Source organism: Equus asinus, chromosome X, assembly GCF_041296235.1.
Source record: "Equus asinus isolate D_3611 breed Donkey chromosome X, EquAss-T2T_v2, whole genome shotgun sequence".
Classification (NCBI taxonomy): Eukaryota; Metazoa; Chordata; class Mammalia; order Perissodactyla; family Equidae; genus Equus; species Equus asinus.
Window position 1 is genome coordinate 14,760,148 of NC_091820.1, and position 21,428 is coordinate 14,781,575.

Below are 21,428 nucleotides of genomic sequence, written 5' to 3' on the forward strand. Positions count from 1 at the left end.
AAGGACGTTCATTGCCACAATTTCTATTAAAAAAGTAGAAACAACTTTAATGTTCAACATATGGTACACAATGGAATATTATCAAGTCATTGATAGTAAGGGACATGGGAAAATACTTATAATTTAATATGAAGTCAAAAGGGCAAGACATAAAAATCTATGTAAACTATGACTAATGTGTAAAAGATATATATGTGTGCGTATATATATAGTGTATATGTATATATGATACTGAATGGAAATATACCAAATTATTATTTTTTTTTTTTTAAGATTTTATTTTTTTCCTTTTTATCCCCAAAGACCCCAGTACACAGTTGAATACTCTTCGTTGTGGGTCCTTCTAGTTGTGGCATGTGAGATGCTGCCTCAGCATGGTTTGATGAGCAGTGCCATGTCCACGCCCAGGATTCGAACCAACGAAACACTGGGCCGCCTGCAGCGGAGCGCGTGAACTTAACCACTCGGCCACGGGGCCAGCCCCGAAAATATACCAAATTATTAACAGTAATAGTCTTAGGAAAGTAACATTAAAGATGATTTCTCTTCTCTTCTTTGTATTTTTCTATATTCTCCATCTTTTATGAGCTAGGATGTATTACTATTATAATCAAAAAAATAACAAATGTTATTTTAAATGGACTGCTATGGCTATAACAGTTTGGAAGTTTAGGAGTATTGTGACACCAGAATTATAGTTCAATGTCAAGGTGAAATGAGTAATAAATCACCAGTTGAGTGCACAGGAAATGGGCAAGGAGATAACCTTTAGTAACCCAGAAGACCACACAAATGAGAAACCCAAGAAGCCACAGAAGACAAGCTATTATATTTAGAAATAACTTGATTTTACCTGTTTTGTTTAAAGTAGATAATACGCTTGAAGTAGCATCTGAAATATAATAATAAAAATTAGCCTAACAATTGGCATGATTAATGAAAACATGCATCTTCCTAGTTTCCTTAAACATTTCGCTTTTCCCAAAATCCTGGAGAAGTTAGAGTTTTGCAAAAGCCAACTGACGCTACCAAATGTATTGGCTGCCCACCCCCCTCACCACACTATCCATTCTCCAACCCCCAGAGACAATTCCTGAGCAAGTGTTCATTCATTCAAAATGTGTTTCCTGAACACGTTATGTGTCTAAAACATAGCAACACTCCTATAATTATTAGATTTAAATAAACCCACTTATGTTGTTTAATATTTTGTCCCTTTCTTTCTCCATTTTAACGAAAGTCCCTAAGGGATATATTTCCACAGTTAACACTAACTTTAATATAGAGCCCTGTGGATGCATAATACATTTTTACCTGATGGTACACTCTTATAAAGCAATCTTTAAGTAATTCTAGTTTAAATTGGAGTTCTTGAACATTATCTTCAACTAAATTTTAGGAAAACCACATTTTGATCTTGTTTCACTTAAAAATCCAGTTAAAACCCTACTCTATTAGTATTTCTTTAAACAAAAATCATTCTATAATTTATTATTCTGGATGAAACTTTAGGAAAAAAGGGCATGTTTTACATTATCACACTTAAAAAAACTCACATAAAATGGGATCCAAAAACTACTGCCAAAGCTATTTTGAAGATGTTCTTTCACTGTAAAAAAGTCAGTGGCACATAAAAACGATAAGGTCTGGTCCTTCCCATTGGACCAAAGATGAATTTAAACCAGTTTCCATCAGTGTGCACTGCATGTATGATTGTTCAGCTCCTTAACCACCAACCACATGGTGAGATTTTATTTTTACTAAGGGATTGTGCAAAGTGTTGGGTTTTGACTGCAGTAAGATGGAAGGCTGTCTCCCCACAGAGGGGAGGGAACAGAATGCGCTGCCCTGCCCACCTCCCTCTAACACAGCCCAGTTCTTTGCCCTTTTCTCTAGCATGATGAAGAAGCCAGGTTTTTTTTTTTTCATTTCCTACTATTTAAAAATTGATACAATCATCTGTAAAAAGACTGTCTTTGAACACTCTGTGCCTCCAAATCCACGCTGAATCACATTGAAGTCACTGGATGTGCTTTTCACATTTAAACAATCTGTCATATAAAATGTGGTGGCACTGTGTTGGAGAGCAAGTGAAACAGGGTGCTCAAAATGTGCCCAATAGAGTGGGGGAGGTCTGTCCTCCCTCCACAATAAGAAGGATTTTATCATTTAACCAGAAAGTTTAGGTCGCTCTCCCGGGACAGTTTTTGGTTTTTCTGTATTTCTTTGTTTGGTTATTTGAATATGGAAACCTTCAACGCCCTTCATTATCCTTATATTCATATTAAGGGTTATCAATTTTCACTTGCTTCAGAAAAATTCTTACCATTTAGGCTCGTAGTTTCAACCTCTTTCGTCCCGAGGAAAAAGAAATAACACAAAGGTATAATTAAATCAAAAACTTAACAAATTGGGCTTAAATTTTTTCAAAATCTTGCCTGGAGTACCATTGGAGTAGCGAACAAAACCAATAAGAGATGATTCAGCTGCAGGAGAGAAAAAAAACATTTTCAAATGAATATTTTGAAGTAGTTATTTATTGAATTTTAAAGAGTTAGAACTTTTGAGATATAATTATGAAAAGAAGCAGAAAACATGCTATCAGACCACTACGTAGTTGAATCTGCAAGTCCCATAATCACTCAGTGAGTCTACATTTAATCAGAGAATTGTAGAGAAAGAACCCAAGAGATGAAGTGAGCGCAACTCTCTCGTTTTACAAAGGCAGAACCTGACATGCGTGATCACAGAGCCTGCTGCTACCTATGGAATATTGTGGAAATAAGTTTAGAAACCACGACAAAATATGAGACATACTACTTTCAAAATTTTTCAGCCAGAGAGTTCTAGGAAACATTTTATACTTTAAATAATTTGTCGAACTATGAAACTTATTGGCACATTGGTGTCATTCTGTTATAATGACGCCTGGCAACTGTTCCCATAGTGAATTTAGGATTTAAAAAAAAACCCAACATTGCCAGCACTCAATGCTGTACTACCCAACACAATTTCCTGGTAGGTTATTTTAAAATATGGCTGCTATTAAGACAATCAATCAAGTTATAAATTTCCTGTGGAATAACTCCACTTATGCTAAGAGGTCAGTCTACTACCCACATTTTGCCTGTTTAAATATTTAAAAGATCCAATGGCTTGACCTCTAGCACACACAGGAAAAGTAAACACAAACATTTTACAAACAAAACAAGCTTTGCAGTAGGGAGCCTGATATTCAGCAGGCAAGGACAACATTTGGGTGTGTCAAGGCGCTTGGCTGGCCCGTCTGTTTTAGAGCGCTCATGCGTTGGCTGAAACACACACACCCTGTCTGTCCTACATTATTGCTTCCATATTTCATCATTTACTACATTTTTTTTTGTAATTACAAAAGATATTTCTGGAGAAGTAAGACAGTTCCAGAGCAATAAGATTCAAAGTGTGGATATGGGATCCTTTGCTCTTGGAGAACAAAATAATTGGCCAAGGCTGGTTTTTAATTAATGACTATTAATTCTTCGGAATGTTGATGAATGGTGATGCCACCCAAAGAAGAGGCCTGTGGGCACAGCCACCCATCCATCCCTGGCGCACTGGCTCTTCCCCTCCAGTTGGTGCAGCTCTCCCCAGGGCACCCAGAACCCAGGCTGCGACTGGAACCAGCGTGTGCTTCCAAAGCCCCATACCCCATCCCATGCAAACAGGATTTTGCAAAGATATCACCATGATTAATTCTGATGAAGGCTATTGTACCTGAAGAAAAATACAGTGGCTCATTTTACCCTAGAAACTTAACAACGAGGGGGCAAATTTGGCCTGGGTTTTGGAGACTTGCAGTCCTGGATTTGAATCTTTGCCCCGTTACTCAATAACTCCTAATAATGATAGTTATTACTTATTGAGGGTTTACTCTGTGCCAGGCACATACATTATCTCATTTCATCTTCACAACTACCCAATGAAGCAGGCACTGCTATTCTCCCCAATTTACAGATAAAGAAACTGAGGCACAGAAAGGTGAAGGAACTTGCCCAAAGTCACATTGCTAGCAATGGGGGTGGGAGGATGGTGGCCAAATTCAAACCCAAGTAGTCTGGCTCCAGAGAATGTGTGAACATGAGCATATCCTCTCTGACCCTCAGTTTCCTCATCTATAACGTGGACATAATGATTCCTATGCTGCAAGGTTGGAAGCGGAATGAAACATCTGAAGACTCCCAGGGGTATAGTATATGCACAAGAAATAATAGCTATTATTAATTTTATTTAAATGAATAACTTAACAACAGTAGAAGCAGGAGTCAGTGAAGCCATGTGCTGCCTCTGTGTGATGTGGGGCAAGAAGCTGTGTGACCTTAGACAAGTTACTCAGCCGCTCCAGGCTTCACTATCTTATCAACTAATGGATGGGGCTGCACCACTTTATCCCTGAGGTCCCATTCTGGCTAGCAGTCTCGAATGCAGGTTCTGTTCCTGGTTCCTGCCAAGATGGGCCCTAGTTATGAACTTCTCTTTATTTGCCTTCCCATTCTCATGAGTGCTAAGCCCTTAGAAGCTTTTTGAAAAATACTTGTTCAGTGCGGTACTAAGGAAGTATATTTAAGAGAACATCTCACTCATCAAAAATAAGCACAGTTGGCATGTTTATGTTCTCGATACTCTTCGGGGGACTTGTGAACTAGAATACTAAAAATAACGTTGAGGAACTTAAGCAATTACCGTAACGAAAACCCACAATTTATTGTCCAGCAATGTAGAGGGATCAATGTGCCTGTCCTCTTGTCTGTGTTTGCTATTGATTTTTCAGATGTAGGTTTAATGACAGAATTTAATTAAGTTTCATGGAAGAAAACAATTTTGCAGTATCTGACTACACACTATATCGCACGGAGAACTTTTAGAATGTTTTCTTTGGGAGGCGGACACGATGTAATCTACAAAGAAATCAAAATATAATAATGTACACCTGAAATTTATGTAACATTATAAACCAGTGTTACCTCAATAAAAACAAAACCAAAAATATTTTCCTGAAATTCCCCAAAGTCATGAAATAACAGTCTTACCAGATGGTGATAACAAACTGGAATTATCAGCATTCTCTGTTGAGGAAAAAGGTAATTTAAAATTAGTTTAGTTTGTGCATGCATTTGTAAAATGAGTTGCAAATAGCTACCAAAAGAGGGCAGTATGTTAATTTACTATTATTTTCAACAGCCTAATCAGTACTTCTTTTCAATTCTCTACAAAGACGTGTCTTTGGTGAAGCAATTCTTCCAACTTAACCATTGACAGCACTCTATGTATTTTGTTATATAATGGTTTAGTACATTTTAAATTAAAAGTGATGACTAAGAACTTTAGTTGTTGACTAATATTCATCAGAATTTGTGAAAGTAAATGTATAATCTGCATAAATTAAACTTTCATTAACTGTGCTTCTTTCTATACCTATTAGCACAGACTTTATGCCTATTAAGTCGCTTCTTCTTTCTTCTTAAACTGGATTAGATGCCTCTGGGTGTATAAACTACAAGAACTGCTGTGTTATTTATTTTGGGAGGATGCTCAGAGTCCTTAAAAGAAAAGTAATTTTTTTCTCTATGAAAAATAATATACACATTGTAGAAACTTCAGAAATTACAGATAAACAAAAAGAAGAAAATTAAAACCACCTATAATTTCACCACCCAAAGATAAACAACATTAACATTTTGGCATACATTCTTTTCTCTTTCTATGTGTATATGTATATCTACATATGTATATAGATATATGAAGACGTGTATATATGTATTTATATGTATGATAAGAAAGGTCATATCACATAAACTATTTATAACCTGATTTTTCTCATGACAGTATATCCTGAACATTGTTCTATGTCATTAAACACTTTTCCACAATACTATTTGTGATGACTGCATAGCATTCATTGATTGGATGTACCATTAATTTATATAACAAATTGCCTTTTGATGGACATTTTGGTGTGTAGAATTTTTCATGATTACAAACAATGCTGCAATAAATCCTTTTGGCTAAACTTTTGCATGCATACTTGGCTACTTCCTTCAGAAATTCCATGAATTTTGATTGCCAAAATGCCCTATAGAAAACGAAGCAATTTATACTGCCCTTTGCAGTACATGAGAGTGTTACTCCCCCAAACTTTCACCCACACTGGGTGTTATCTTATAAATTTAAAAATTTTTCTTTTAATTACAGAGGAACAGTTATTTCCATAGTGCTATCTTGAGATACAATGAAAAGGAAAGAATAACTATGTTTGGAAACTAAAATTGCACCGTGAAACATATCTGGTAGCCTCCAGGAGCCTATTTTCCTTAAATGGTGGTTCTGATTATTTTCTGGGATAATTAAAACACAGTTCTGCTTGAAAGCAAGACTAAATGAATGCTCAAGTTCCCAATTACCTTGCAACCACCAAGGCAAATGTACACAGAGTGGTTCATGCCTTGATGCCCTCATTTAATTGGAATTGTCTCTTCTTAGTCTCTGTCCTTCAATATATCCCTCATGCTACTTTAATATTCCACTAATCAAAGAGTCCGTTGAGTTAACAGAAGTTCAATTTTTAAAATACTCTTAGGAGCACTAAGGGAAATCAGTCATTCACACCTTAGTATGAATTAATTCCAATCGGCTGAATTCTTCTGATCATGTAGCAAACTGATACCAAACTAGGCCATGTTGAAAAGTACTGGGATGAACCAACATTCAATCTGGGCTATTCTGATAATGACACTTATCAGTGTAAGCAGGTGAGGTGGAATGGGGCAGAAATGTGGCACAGGCAGGGAACAGCATGAAGGCACCAAGGAAGACTTGAGTACCAGAGTAGAGGGATAGAGAGTGATGTTGAAGAGCAACAGAGGCTAATACTGCTTCCTTTACGATTTTTCCCAGTGGCTGACCATAGCCACCAATGATTCCAACCTTCTCCACTGCTAAATCCTTTGACCAGAGCTGTGTACTCACAAGGAAGGGGGCTGATTTGATTTTCACCTCTTTCTTAGATGTTAGAGGAAATGGACAACTCAAGGGTAATAGGAAAGCCAGAGCAGAGAAGGAAGTTTCCTGGTCAGCCATCTCCGAGTAGACAGGTTTGATAGGCACGGACTCACAATCAAGATGTAAAACCTGATCAAAATGTAGATCAAGGGCTTGACCAGCCCAGCCCACAGGCAGAGCTGGCCTCTTCCATCATGGAACATACAGGGCTCCCAGCAGGGGTCTACATTGATGAAAGGAAGGAATCTGGTAAATAAAAGCTAGAGATTTTTAAATTGTTATTGTCTGTTTTTTTCTTCTTTGGGCATTTTGTTTTTTAAATTCTAGGGGCCCAATTGCTCAGTGACTAACATTTTATTCACTTTTTCTGTCTCTCATTAAGATGCTTCATATCACTCCTTTTGGTCCAACACAGAGATGTCCCCATAGGCCTTACATTTTCCTGAGTATCAGCCTCTGTTTCTCTTGGGCTCTCTCCTAACTCACTTCCCATTTGTTACAACCAAAGAGGTGGTCGTCATTTCCAATGAGTCATATATTTGAGCTCCATGCCGCTCTTAGAAGACAAAACATTTCCATTGTTAAAAAGATTCATAAACAAAGAAAGACCATTCAAGTTTTTCAGATTTTCCTTTGGAAACCTACAAAGAGCCAATTTTAAGGCATTATTCATTCATTGAAGTCTCAATTTAAGTCAATAAATAAAATTGTTGTGATCTGTCTATATAATTTACTCAGCACGACTCCCTCGTGATTTTTCCAAACAAAGTCCATATATTCCACTTATAACGAACAGGAGCTTGGCGTGCATAAGCTTGGAATAGAAGCCAAACACAGGAACCAGAAACTCAAGAAACTGGCCCCCTTGATGGAGTCTCTTTCCCTACCTTGCCTCCCTGGCACTTTCTTTCAAAGTTATTGCCACCACCTCCCAAACTCCAATCCCACATGGCCAAGTGGGGTCTGAGCACTGTGAATGCCTTACTGTCATTGCCTCCCCAACTCCACATAGCCAAGAACTCACCCCTAATCACCCCACATCACTTCCATAACCTGATCAGTTCTTGAATTTGATAGCATTGCTGGTAACACCAGCCAAACAATTTAAGTTGGAAACTTTAGTGTATCAGTTTCCTGTTGCTGCTGTAACAAATTACCATGAACTTAGTGGTTTAAGACAACGCACACTGGTTACGTTAGAGTTCTGTGGGTCAGAAGTCCAGTGCGGGTCTCACCAGACTAAAACCAAGGTGTCTACAGGCTGTATTCCTTTCTGGAGGCTCTAGTGGAGAATCTGTGTCCTGCTTATTTGGGTTATTGGCAGGATTCAATTCCTTGCAGTTGAGGACCAAGCTCCTCATTTTCTTGCTGGCTGTAAATTGAGGGCCATTCCCAGATTCTAGAAGCCACCCACAGTTCTTGGCTTATGCCCCATTCCTCCATCTTCAAAGCTAGCAACAGTGAGATGGGGTGGGGGAGTCCTTCTCATGCAGTATCTCTGCCTTCCTCTTCCACGTTTAAGAATTTAGCGATTAGATTGAGCCCACCCAGGTAATCCACGATAATCTCCCCATCTCAGGTTCTTAACTTTAATCACATTTGCAAAATCCCTTTTGCTATGTTATTGTCACACACCATCAAGTTGGCTCTGATTCCTGGTGACTCTATGAGTGAGTGATGTCCACAACGTCCTGCCCTCAACAACCCTACTCAGCTTTTGTAGACTCATGCCTGTGGCTTCCTTTATGGAGTCAATCCATCTCATATTTGTTCTTCCTCTTGTCCCGCCCCCTTGTACTTTTCCCAGCATTATTGTCTTTTCCAAAGAATCCTGCCTTCTCATGATGTGCCCAAAGTAAGACAGCCTCAGTTTTATCATTTTTTGCCTCCAGCAATAATTCAGGCTTAATTTGCTCTAGGACCCAGTTGTTCATCTTTCTGGCAGTCCAGGTTATCCATAGAGCTCTCCTCCAACACCATATTTCAAATGAATCAATTTTTTTCCTGTCAGCCTTCTTCACTGCCCAGCTTTCGAACCATACATAATAACTGAGAATACAAAGGTGTGGATAATCTTGGCCTTAGTCTCTGATGACACTTCCTTACACTTGATGGTCTTTCCTAATTCTTTCATTGCTGCCCTTCCAAGTCTCAGTCTTCTCTTGATTTCTTGGCTGCAGTCTCCATTTAAAGTGATGACTGAACCAAGGTAAACAAAATCTTTAACAATTTCAGTATCTTCACTGTCATGTAAGGTAACGTGCCATGTAAGGGAACATATTTGCAGGTTCCACACATTGGGGCATAAATGTCTTTGGGGAGCCATTATTCTTCCTACCAGACTCAGAAATCCAGTTTTCTAAAATTATGAAGACTATGAGTTGCAGCTGCCTTTATGAAGAGAAATCCCACAGGGGTTAAATAAAGGGCCCAGAAACTCTGAGCTAGTTCCAGCAATAGAGCTCAGTCTACAAACCAGATGCTCACCCTCTGGCCTTGCTCCTGACTCCTCCCATCCCCACCTCCCACCTCCATATCCAGTCATCCACCCTGGGCATTCTTCTCACTGCAACATGAAGCTGTTGCAAGGATTAAAGAGAGATGATGTATGTGTGATAATAGCCATAGCAAATAATGAGCCAGGCCTAATGCACTAAGGGCTTCATATACATTTTAATATTTAATCAACCAACAACTCTATGAGATATGTGAATTCATTAGCATCAGTCCTTCTTAGTGCTTGAGAAACTGAGGCTGGGCAAGGTTTACTGACTTATTCAAGGCCTCATTGGTTTCATTGTAGAGGTGGGATTTGAACCCAGGAAGTCTGACTTCAGAGCCTACCCTCTGGGCCTCTATTCTATCCTGCTTCCAATGACAAACTCTGTAGACCATAAACTATTATATAAATGTAGGGCATTATTATTAGTATTCCCTAATCTCTCTCTCATCTGTCCCTTCTTCCCATGCACACTGGCCCCTTCTAAGCTCAGGCTTTGACCACCTCATACATGAGTGAAATATTAGAACCCTGGAATCTTCTAACGGGAAGGGGTTTTAACATTGTTTGCATCCGACTTCTCCTCCAATGCAATAAGCCATCCACCAAATGCACATCATTGGCTCACAAACCCCATTCAGCTCCCAGACAAGTTCTACCTTGCTCACATAGTGGGAATCACACTGAAGTTTTTCGAAAGTTTGAATTACTTACCAACATTTAAAAGTCAGATTTCAAATAAAATTCCAAAGTTTCACCCTTCCAAAATTGAGAGTTTTAGAAGATGACCCCTTTATGTCAGCTCTCTGGTCTTCTAAATCATGCCTTGCCTGAAGAAGCTGTTGGAGGGGGCACTCTCTTCTTTATATCTTAAAGTTTATTCATTAACTACACCATTCACTGGGCATTTAGACATACACCATTGAGCATTGTTACTTAACTTTTCCACTGTATGTCTCGTTTTCCCAATTAGATGCTAAGCTGCTTGATGCTTTATTTGTTATCATCCAGGAATCCAGTTCAGTGCCTTGAATCTGGTAGATATTCAGAATATTTTTGGATTGACTGATGACATCATTAAGGAGCCTCTGTCAGTCAGGGATCAGTCAGGAACCCATGACAGGTAGTTCAAGAGCAGGAATTTAATGCAAATATTGCAAAGGGTCAGGTCTTTGTGATACAGAGCATAGTAGGGGAAAGATGGGGAATGGATCTGAAAGCAAGGAGGCAGAGTCCATGAAGGAAAGACTTGAGAATACTTTGATGGCCATTATTCAGAATCTGAAGTTTGGAGAAGTAGTTATAACCGCCAGTCACAGCACTTAGATGGCATAACAGATCTCATAGATGTATACTAAAATGGCCAAATACATATCACAAACAACATAAAAAGTTCAGCAATTGTGAGCCCCCATTGCCTACAACAGTGACCTCAATAATGTACCCTTTATTGACTTTTCCTCTTTTCCTAATGCCCTCTTCCTGCTCCCTCACTCCTGATTCCTTGGATTACCTCTCAGACAAACTACCTGCATCCAAGTCATGCAAGCTCATGTCTGAGTGTTTCTGAAGTTTTCATTTTTCTCCCCACTATTTGATACTGTAGGAGTTGTAAGACAAAACGTGAGATGATTGGTTGTCTTAAACCTGTGACTGTGGTAATACTAATGAGTATTTACTTCTAACACATTCGCCGTCAAGTTGGATGGGAAAGATAAAGGTTTAATTTTCTAAGAGTGGATCTAAAAAGGATACAACTTAGCCCCCCTTGCATGAATATTTTAGGTCCAACTGAAACTTCTGGCAGTCCTTCTCTGGATTGAATTACTGTTCCATAGAGAGATGATTCAAAACAAGGCACCATGCCTAGGCACTCATATGGGAGCCCCAAACAAAATAATATTGTTTTGTTATTATATTGGCTCTTTCAGGGCTTGGGACAACAGACACTCTTCCAAGAACTGTATTTTCAGATTTTACTACATAACCGGCAAAATGAATGAAAACATTTCTACTTTGGCACAGCCAAAACGTGTTTACTTGAGCTGTGACCATCTCACGTAACACTGCTCAATAAATACTCTGACATAACGTTTTTATTAAATGATTAATAATGACATCATTAAAGAAAACTTCAGCTCCTAGCTGATGGAACTTCCCAAAGTGCAAACAATCAGCAATTCTAGGTGAGCCTTAGCCAAAATGGGAAGAGGGTGAAATGTGTTCTTGAGCTCCCCCAGCCCCTGGTTCTTGCTCTTCTCCCACCCTCACATAGTACCACCCACCTGTCTCCTTGCCCCTTTACCCCTCCAGAAATGATCTTGGCTCTCTCAGGGCTTTACGGACCATCCCTCCCCCAAGGGTCTAAGCAATGCATTTTGGCATGTCCATAAATTCCCTGAAACTGAATGCAAATTTGTGTGTGTATTCATATGCATTTTTCTCTTGGAAAAGTAGAGTCCCAAAAGGGAGTCTATCTTAAATTAACAAGCATTTATACAGCATTACTATCACTGGGCGCTTCATAAATATTAATTCGTTTAGTCCTCATAACAACCATATGAGGCAAGTTATCCTCATTTTATAGATGGGGAAACTGAGGCACAGGGAGGCCAAGTAACATGCCCAAGATTACTAGCAAAAGGGCAGAACTAGGATCTGAGCCTAGGCTCTCCAGGCCCACTATACTGGGCTGCTTCTCATCTTGGGCTGTGGTCTAAAAAATCAAAGAGCCACTGACCTACTGGCTGTCCACCCTGCTCCACCGGGAGGGATGTGCACTTTAGGAAGGACGAGAGCCCGGAAATAAGCTATTTCTGACAGATAGGGGATATTAGGGCATCATCCCCTCTTCCCAGAGCTCCTGAAGTTAGACACATAGATAGTAACCTAGGCTGCTGGTCAAGGCCAGTGTAGATATGGAGTATCTTGGTTGTGCTTTGCATTTTAAAAATGCTAGCCATGATTTGTGTGACTGTGGTACACAGTCTAGAGCTATTTCGGTCTGATAGGTATATGTTGCTTAGTGCTTCAGGCCCCGGGGAGGGAGGGAGGCAGACTGGCTTTTATTGAACACTTACTACCCTGGCATTATACCCGTGCTTCTTTGTGTAATCTCCCCACATTGTCATGAAACAGATGACCCTTTAGCCAGACCTCATCTTCTCCTACCCTGCCCTCACTCAGCCACATTGGCCTCCCTGCTGTTCCTCCAACACACCGGGCATATTCCCATTTCAGGGCCTTTGCACTTGCTGCTCCCTTTGCCTGGAACACTTTTCCTCCAGAGAGCCCCTTGGTTTGCCCTGGCACCTCCTTCAAATTTTGCTCAAATGTCCCCTTCTCTGAGAGGCTGACCCAGACCACTCTATTTAAAATCCCAACACTTTCCCCCTTTGCCTGGCCCTTCCCATCCCCTTATCCACAGCAGTCCTTGCCATCTAACAAGTACATATATATGTATGTATGTGTATATTTATGGGTGTGTACACATACACACAGCCATAAGAGTGGATGTCTCCTAACATTTTATGCCCTAGACCCCTCACTTGCCTCACCCTAGTCCCAGCCCTGTGTAATATATATAAAAGATTTTTTTTTGCCTCCAAGAACCAATTTTCACTCCCATGGGGGCGATATTGCCTCCATAGAGAATGCGTGCTCCAGGGCTATCTCCATTTCCTCCTGAAGAGATACAGCCTAAGGAAAGCAACATTTGCTTGGGTGCCCCCCTCCTCCCTGATTCCCACTAGGGTCTAGGTGATTCTGCTGTTAGTCAGTTGACGTGTTCTTTCATGCCAAAGCACCTGAAATTTATGGGTTAGCAAGAGTTGCTTGTGGAAGAGTCAAGTGCAGAAGCACCTGGAATGGTGGGGATGGGGGCACCAGTGGTTAGGGTATGGAGAGTTCTCAAGTCTCCCTTGGATTATGCCACTCTTTGCCAGCTCATAGTCAAGCAATGACCACTTGGCATCTTAGTTTAGGTTCTTTGGGAGCACAGAGCCTAAGATAAGGACTCGGGTGCAAAATAGATTCCCCATTCTCCCCTCCCCGTAGGCCCTGGCACAAAACAATATATTTTTTATATTGCTATGAAATAAATGAAGAGCGTGATCTGAAGTGGGAAGGCCAGAGAGCAGGCTACTGTGGTAGATTGAGCAAGAGACGACGAGGACTTGAACTTGTGCTTGGGAAGCTGGCATGAAAAGAGAGGTTCAACAGACACTTCTAGGATAAGATGAGAGAATTGTGGGGGGGGGGCGTCACTGGGATGTGGGGGTGAGGGAGAAGCAGGAGTCAGCCTGCCAACAGTTAACCTATCAAATCCCAGTAGTCCTTGTGACATTGCGCTGAATCCTGCAAGTGTGGTAGGTAGGTTAAGAACCTAGACCCCGAAACCCACACACCCTAGGTCCAAATCCACCACTTGCTAACTATGTAACTTTGGACAACTTACTTAATTCATCTGCAATTCAGTTTCCCATCTGGAAAGCAGGGATGGAGATAATCATAATGGGACATACTTCACAGATAACTACTATTACAGTATCGGCAAGAACAGTAAATACTGCTCATGTCAGTAATTAATATGATGCTGCCTCTATTCCTCATTTTCCTAGTGACCTTTCTAAAAATGATTTCTCCCTTCTATTGAGCAAGCCTTCCACTCCAGTTTCTTTTCTCTTTATATTATTTGCTTCCAAATTTCAAAACATCCTTGGGATCACTTTGGAAACATGTGAAGAAATAGGCAGAAGTCAAAGGGTTTTAGAAGATCTGGTGACCATAACTTACATTTCATAAGTTCTTGTACAAAGTCAAGACCCGGCAAAGTTTCAGAGAAAAAATGGAAGGCACAGCTAATCATGATGTTATTAGGTTGTCCTCTAGTAGGATGTGTAGTCTCCTTAAGGGTCATAGGCTGGCTTCTAAAAATTAACAATAATTTCTTTTCTGATAATAATAATAATGTGGGTTTATGTGGAGAAAATTCTAAGCCACAGAAAGGTGTAAGGAAAAACTTTAAAAAGATACTCATAATCTTACCACTTAGAGATAATGTTGCCTGGCTGTAAGGATCTTCAGAATATCTTTGGGCTAGTTGCAGAACAGAAGCAACTAGATAGAGCCCTGGGAGATGTTAGCATCATGTTTTATTTAGAAGTATTAACAGATATAAAATTGAGCTCATTACTTTCTAGTATGTGTCGTGGCTTTGAAATGTAGCATCATGGCTAGGCTGAGCTATATTTGCCCAAATTCCCCTTCCTGTATGTTTTTGGTTAGTGAGGCACACAAGAGGGCTTCCTGTGGGAAATTTGGGCAGAAGTGGAGCAGCAGCCATTTTGTAGCTCCCACAGGTTGGTAATTATCAGCTGCCTCACTTCATTAGTATGAGGGAGCTGCCAGCCTGAAACTGCTCCACCTTCCCCTGGATCCTCCTTCGGCTCCTCTGACTTCTGGGCCAGATGTGTATTCAATTTTGTGCTGAAAGGATACCACCAAGGTCACAGGCAACAAGAACTGACACAGGTTTCAGTCTGTTTTGTGGCTACAGTTCATGCTTGTGAGTTCCAGCTTGTTCTTGCTCTCCCCCATCTTACATCGATCCTCCCTTCCCTACTGCCTGCCAATCATAGATGTCAAGTCCTAGCATCAGATGTGAAGAGAACAGCTTTACAGAGACTGCTTACCCAGCTCCCCCAGTTGTATAAGGTCAAATCCTTGTGACAAATTCCTTAGTGTGTGTGTGCATGGACCCATGTGTATGTGTCCATAGTGATTCTCTTTCTGTGATTGAACCCTGGTTTATACAGATGAAACAGAAAAATTCTGAAGCAGTTAGAACAAATGGTCTAGAGCTGCACTGTTCAATATAGCAGCCACTAGCCACATATAGCTATTTAAATTTAAATTAATTAAAGTTAAATAAAATTCAAAATTCACTTCCTCAGTCATGTTTTAGGTGCTCAGTAGCCACATGTGGTTGGTGGCTACTGTATTAGGAAGCACAGATATAGAATACTTCCATTATGGTGAAATTTTCTACTAGACTGTGCTGGTCTCTAGTGATAACAACTAGTGTTTACTGAGTTCTTACAATGTGTCAGATGCATTACAAGCATCTGTTTTACAGGCACTAACTCATTTAATCTGCATATAACTCTATGAGGGAGGTACTGCTACTCTACAGATAAGGAAATTGAAGCACAATGATTAAATACCTTGTTATGGTCAGAGTTAACAAATGGCAGAGGTAAGATTTGACCCCAGAAAGTCCAGAGCCTGTAGTCTTAACCTTATGCCACACTGTGAAGGTCCCACTAGCCTGGCTTGGCACAAAGGGAGTGAGTGGCTCTGGTGGAGCCTCCTGCCCTCAAATGACTCTCTCTTGATTGGACAACGAACATCTCAGTAGTGACCATAATGGACTCCCCCAGTTTTCTTAGATTGTATGAACCTGGGTTCTTATATGATCTCAAGAAAGAAAAGATGCCAACTCTGCCCCACCCCACCCTCCAATGGCAGAAGAAGAGGTACCAACGACCCTGGTGAGAAGGGTCATAGTCAGATGTATTAGCTAAGGTAAGGCAAGTTGCTGCAATAAATAAACCCTGAAATCTCAGGGACTTAAAAAAAATAGAAGTTCGTTTTCCATGTGTAAAGTCCAATCAGCAGCCTAGAGTAGAGGGCAGGGTGGGGCACAGAGAGGGACATCTGCTCCATGCAGTCATTCAGGGACCCAGGTTGACAGAGGCACTGCCATCTTCAACGTGAAGATTTTAAGTCTGCTCTGGAGAGCAACATCCAGCAGGCAAGTGGAGAAAGAGAGAGACTGAGGGGAATCAGGTGGGAGATTTTTAATGGCTAGACTTCTGCACACATCCATTGGCCAGAACTCAGTCACATGGCCATTTCCACTTGCAAGGGAGGCTGAGAAATGAAGTCTAGCTGTGTGCCGAGGAAGAAAAAAAAAAGTTTGGTGAGCTGCCAGCCATTTCTGCCACATTAGACTTAATTTGAGTGCTGTGGAGTAATTAATATCCCTTAAACTAATGACAGGACAAAACTAATGCTAAAATGACGTTCCCCAGCCACCGTTTTCTCTCTTGTTCTTTGTCATGATATTGACACGGTCAAAATTCAGGGAATCCATATGAATCAGAAGAGGAGGAGTCCTTGCTATTTTGAGTCTGAATGAATTCCCCTCCTTCTTCATGACTCACCTCCCCAGCTTTGCTCCCAGCAAATATCCATATCATGGTTTTTCCATGACCCTCAAGTGGGACTCCCATGTGATGAACCAATTCTGTAAACAGCTACATACTAGTAAAAGCCACTGAGAAAGGCTGGAATTATGGATATTCATGCTGCATTCTACTTAGTTGGAAAAGTTGTATTTTTGAGTTTCCTCTGTTTGAAGCCATGTAACCTTTGCTGTAGCACTTCCAAGTAGAAGATCCTTAGCAGGCCCCTAGGTCTTTGTATGTCAGTGGCTCCTACGCTAATGTCTTCTCCTAATATTGTCTTTGGCTTCTTATGAGCTTTGAAAGTCTGATCTTGGATTCCTCACTTTTAATAACGTGTGACTCTTGACTTGGTAATCTTCTCCATATGGATAAAATGCCCATGTCCATTTACTTCCAGTGTATGAAGGAGCATGCCTCCTCAACCAAGCTTTAAATGTGATTAAGAGACTGGGCTCTTGAGGGAGAGTAACTTGGGTTCAAATCCTGGCTCTGCCTTGAATAAGTTTCCAACATTTCTCTGCTTGTATTTCTTCATCTGTAAAATAGGGATGATTACTTTGAAGGAAATTATATTATTCATAAAGTATTTTATCACAGTTCCAACAATAAGTTATAATTATTATTAATTCAGACAACAGGATTCTGTGTCCTTGTATAAAGTTTACCGTTATGTAATAAACTGTTTGTTTTTCTTAATGCAAACAATGTGATATCAGTAATTTGCAGAGGGGCATTTAAAAAATCATGAAAATGGTTTCTTTCCAAGATTTGCATGTATGTGATTTCCATTCTTACTGTAAAACATTTTTATTTATTCACTAATGCTTGATTAGTGAGAATATCTGTTACAACACTGTGTTTGTCTAATTCAAGTTTCCATAGCTTAGGATCATCAGAAAGCATCTCCCGGAAAGACCATGGGGTTCCATCTCTTCACATTACACATCAGGAAAGTGAAGTTCACAGAAATCCATTTCAGAGGTGAACGGGACTTGAAGATGACCTAGTACAATATTGCAAATCTAGAAAAATGTCCAAGGTATTCAGACTATATTTCATTATTTTAAAAGTTGTTTATTTACCCACAATAAGCTGCATGAGGAAATTAGAGTGTGATGTTTGTTTTGTTTGAAATTATATGTACACTGGTTTTCTACTGCCTTTCACAAACACTGCATACAGTTATAAACGTCTTTGCTCAACACAAAAATGGGGAAAAATGTTACTTAAATAAGCCATTTGATAGTATCTTTTAGGAGTTGAAGTTCGCTGGAAGAAAAGAATTACAAAATAGGTCATAGATAAGGAAAAGACTAGATACCCAACTAGTCCAACCCCCTCAGTCTACAAGTGAGGAAACAAGCTCAAAAACATGACGGGATTTGCCCAAAGTTTATCCACTTATTCTAATTGTTGAAGGCCCACTGTATACCAGGCACTGGGCTTAAGACAGGGAATAAAACAAAGCCCCTGGCCTCAAATAAAGGTTATATTCCAGTGACGTTATGCAACTCACTTGAAAGTTTTAAAATTAAACTTTGAAAATGCCCTATAACTGAAAATTCTTTACTAATTCAAACTTATCTCCTCTGGCCTGTACACCCAAAATCAGAATTTGTTAGACTTTACCGTGAATCCAAATCAGCGTAATAATAAATCATGATTTATATTAGGAGCAAGGCAAAAAAGGCTATATAGTTGAAACACGACACAGCTATGGATTCAGTTAATCAGATAATTATAAGTAATTTTAATTTATTCACTAAAGCAAGACTATTGCCCATTTTATATTTTTCATTTCTCTCTTCTTTAACAAAATTCTATACTAAACTAAATACTATAGCAACGAGAGATAACTTTTACTTTATGCTGTGTGCATTCCTAAAAGGAAAGAAGTGGAAAGGATATAGGTCAAATAGGACACTGATGTTAAAAACTAATACACTAGCCACAGACATCATTGCAAAAGCAGCCTCCATTTATCTTGATGGCTTTTTTTTTACAGCACTGTGATCTTATGAACGTGAGACCTCTTGCCAAGATCAATGCGTTTTTTGTTATTTCCTTGAAGTAAAGATGCATCCACATCAAGGAAGATTTCAACAACATATTCTCTTGGAACATTAACTTACTCCCTAACAGATTAAATCAGTGGAGCTATTGCTTTTATTCCTCAGATCTCTCTTAATTTTTACCCAGTCCTTGGGGCTATGAATCCATCCCAGGATGAATGAATGTGGCAAAGTTTTGTTCAAAGTCATGTAAAAACCATTTTCAACTGCTTCAGGGACTAAACACTGAGGGAGTGGTTAAGGACACAAGTTCTAGAATCCCACCACCTCCACTTTCCAGCTGTTTGAACTTGGGAGTGACTCAAACTGTCCAAACCTCAGTTCTCTCATCTAGAAAATGAGAGATTAATACCTGATTGTAGCTATTGTCAGGATTCACTAAGGTGACACATGAAGCATTTATAATGATGTGACATATAGTAAACCTTTATCAAGTTAATTCATGTGTGTTAGAATGCTTTCAGGGGCAAGTCACAGAATACCTAATTAAAAGAACCATAAACATTAAGGACATTCATGTAGCCCACTTAACAAGAATTCAACAGCAGACAGTTCTAAGGTTGGTCCTGCAGCTCGGGGATAGCAATGAAGACCCAGGTCCTTTCCATCCTTCTGTCCTCAGGATACTGTTAATTCAGGGACTCAAATCATCATAAACTCAGGTTATCTCCATTTTCCACTTGCACTCACTAGCTCCTTTCAATGTTTTTAAGATAGCTACCACTGTTTTAGGCATCGAATCCAAACACAAAAATGTCCAGATACAGCACTATCCAATGGAACTTTTTGCAATGATGGAAATATTCTACATCTGCATTGTCCAGTATGGCAACCAGTAGCCCTATGTGACTTGAAATGTGACTAGTATGACTGAGAAACTGAATTTTTAATTTCACTTAATTTTAATTAATTTACATTTAAATAGCCACCTGTGCCTAGTGGCTATTGAATTGGACAGTGCAGGTCCAAAGGAAGAAGAATTGGTTTTCCTTGAATCTCATCTTAAGAGCAGGGAAACTTTTCCTAGAAGTCCCCCAGAAGATTTTCCCATGTATCTTATTGCTCAAAAGCAGGTCACATGCCCACTCCTAAATCAAATATTGGCAAGGTTTTGAATCAGGCAGTTCCACGATTGGCTTAGAATAATCAGGATTTACTCCTGAGTCATGTGGAAAGGGGTGAGCACTCTATGAAGCCAGGGCTTATAGCCAGCAAGAAAGAAGCAAGGAATGGTTGTCATATAAATGATCAGTAGTATGTGCTGCCCCACTTCCACTCCATCTAGATCAGGGGTCCATAAACTATAGTCCACGGGCCAAATCTGGCCTACCAACTGGGCTTGTAAATAAAGTTTCATTGGACCAAAGTCAGGCCTATTCATTTACGTATTGCAGTAGTAGTTGCCACAGAGACCCCATGGTCCACAAAGCCAAAAGTATTTATTATCTGGCTCTTTATAGAAAAAGTTTGCCAAACCCTGGTCTACAAGGACATTCCTTAGGGTTAAAGTCACCATTGTTAAAGATCTTGGCTAAAATGTACTTGTATGGCCAAAACAAGCACTTTGTACAGGCTGGTATAGAGGAGAGAGATCTGGAGAGCTGCTTTCAGGTCTTTGATACTGTTTCTTGCTAGGTAACCTAGAGAAAAGTTACTCCATTGCTTTGAGCTTCAGTCTTCTCATCAGCAAAGTGGGGATAACACAGATTTCTCTGCCTACCTCAGGGGCCTATGGTGAGATGAAATATGCCAAGGTGCTTCGTAAACCACAAAGACCTACATAAATGTCCAGTTGGTTTGCTGCTGCTGCTGTTTTTTTTTTAACTACTTTTTCTCCCCAAATCCCCCCAGTACATAGTTGTATCTTTTAGTTGTGGGTCCTTCTAGTTGTGGCATGTGGGACGCTGCTTCAACATGGCCTGATGAGTGGCGCCATGTCCGCGCGCAGGATCCGAACTGGCGAAACCCTGGGCCACCAAAGTGGAGCGTGCGAACTTAACCCGTCGACCATGGGGCCAGCCCCTGCTGCTGCTGTTTCAATGTTCAGTACCATGAGCTGTTGCTACTGAATCCTACCAAGAGACACTGGGATTTTTCCATGAAGAACAAGGCAAGGATAGCACTGGCCACTGGGGGATTGACCAATCAGCAAAAGCTACTTCTGGAGCTTTTATCAATTCACTGACTTGGTTGTAACTTTAAGAGCCTTTGAAATTGCCTCATGTAAAAAAACGTAGTTTGAAAAAATATAACTTTAAAATTGTTTCCAATTTCACGTTAGGAACTTTGACTAGGAGAGCAGCCTTAAAACGGGATTGCAGAGATGAGTGGTTCTCAGTTCAAGGCAGAACCCAAGGATCCCCGATATCCCAGGACAGTGAATGAGGAATCTGAAGACTATCTTCCACTGGGTAACTGAACTCACAGAATGTCAGAGTGTGAAGGAATCTTAACAGGCAATCAGTTGAGCCCCTTCATCATATGCAGGAAAGGAAGTACACTCTTCAAGGGTAATTCTAGCCAAAGTACAGCCATCTCACTGAAGTCTACGCAAAAGTTTAGAGGTGTAAT

At 40.1% G+C, this 21,428-nt stretch overlaps 1 protein-coding gene and 1 long non-coding RNA gene across 3 annotated transcripts in view; one reads left to right on the plus strand and one right to left on the minus strand.

Moving 5' to 3' along the window:
• Positions 1-837, plus strand: part of LOC139042653 (uncharacterized) — a 44,072-nt gene extending 43,235 nt beyond the window's left edge. The window contains exon 3 of the long non-coding RNA XR_011499625.1: positions 304-837. This is a non-coding gene — a long non-coding RNA (uncharacterized lncRNA). The remainder of the gene's footprint in view (positions 1-303) is intronic.
• The window catches only part of ADGRG2 (adhesion G protein-coupled receptor G2), a 114,056-nt gene that overhangs the window by 39,413 nt on the left and 53,215 nt on the right, over positions 1-21,428 (minus strand). For both annotated transcript variants that reach the window (XM_014847893.3, XM_070502030.1), the window contains 4 exons: positions 5,067-5,102; positions 2,448-2,486; positions 2,327-2,350; positions 854-892 (listed from right to left, as the gene is read on the minus strand). In XM_014847893.3, coding sequence (XP_014703379.2) covers positions 854-892; positions 2,327-2,350; positions 2,448-2,486; positions 5,067-5,102 — 138 coding nt within the window. The remainder of the gene's footprint in view (positions 1-853; positions 893-2,326; positions 2,351-2,447; positions 2,487-5,066; positions 5,103-21,428) is intronic.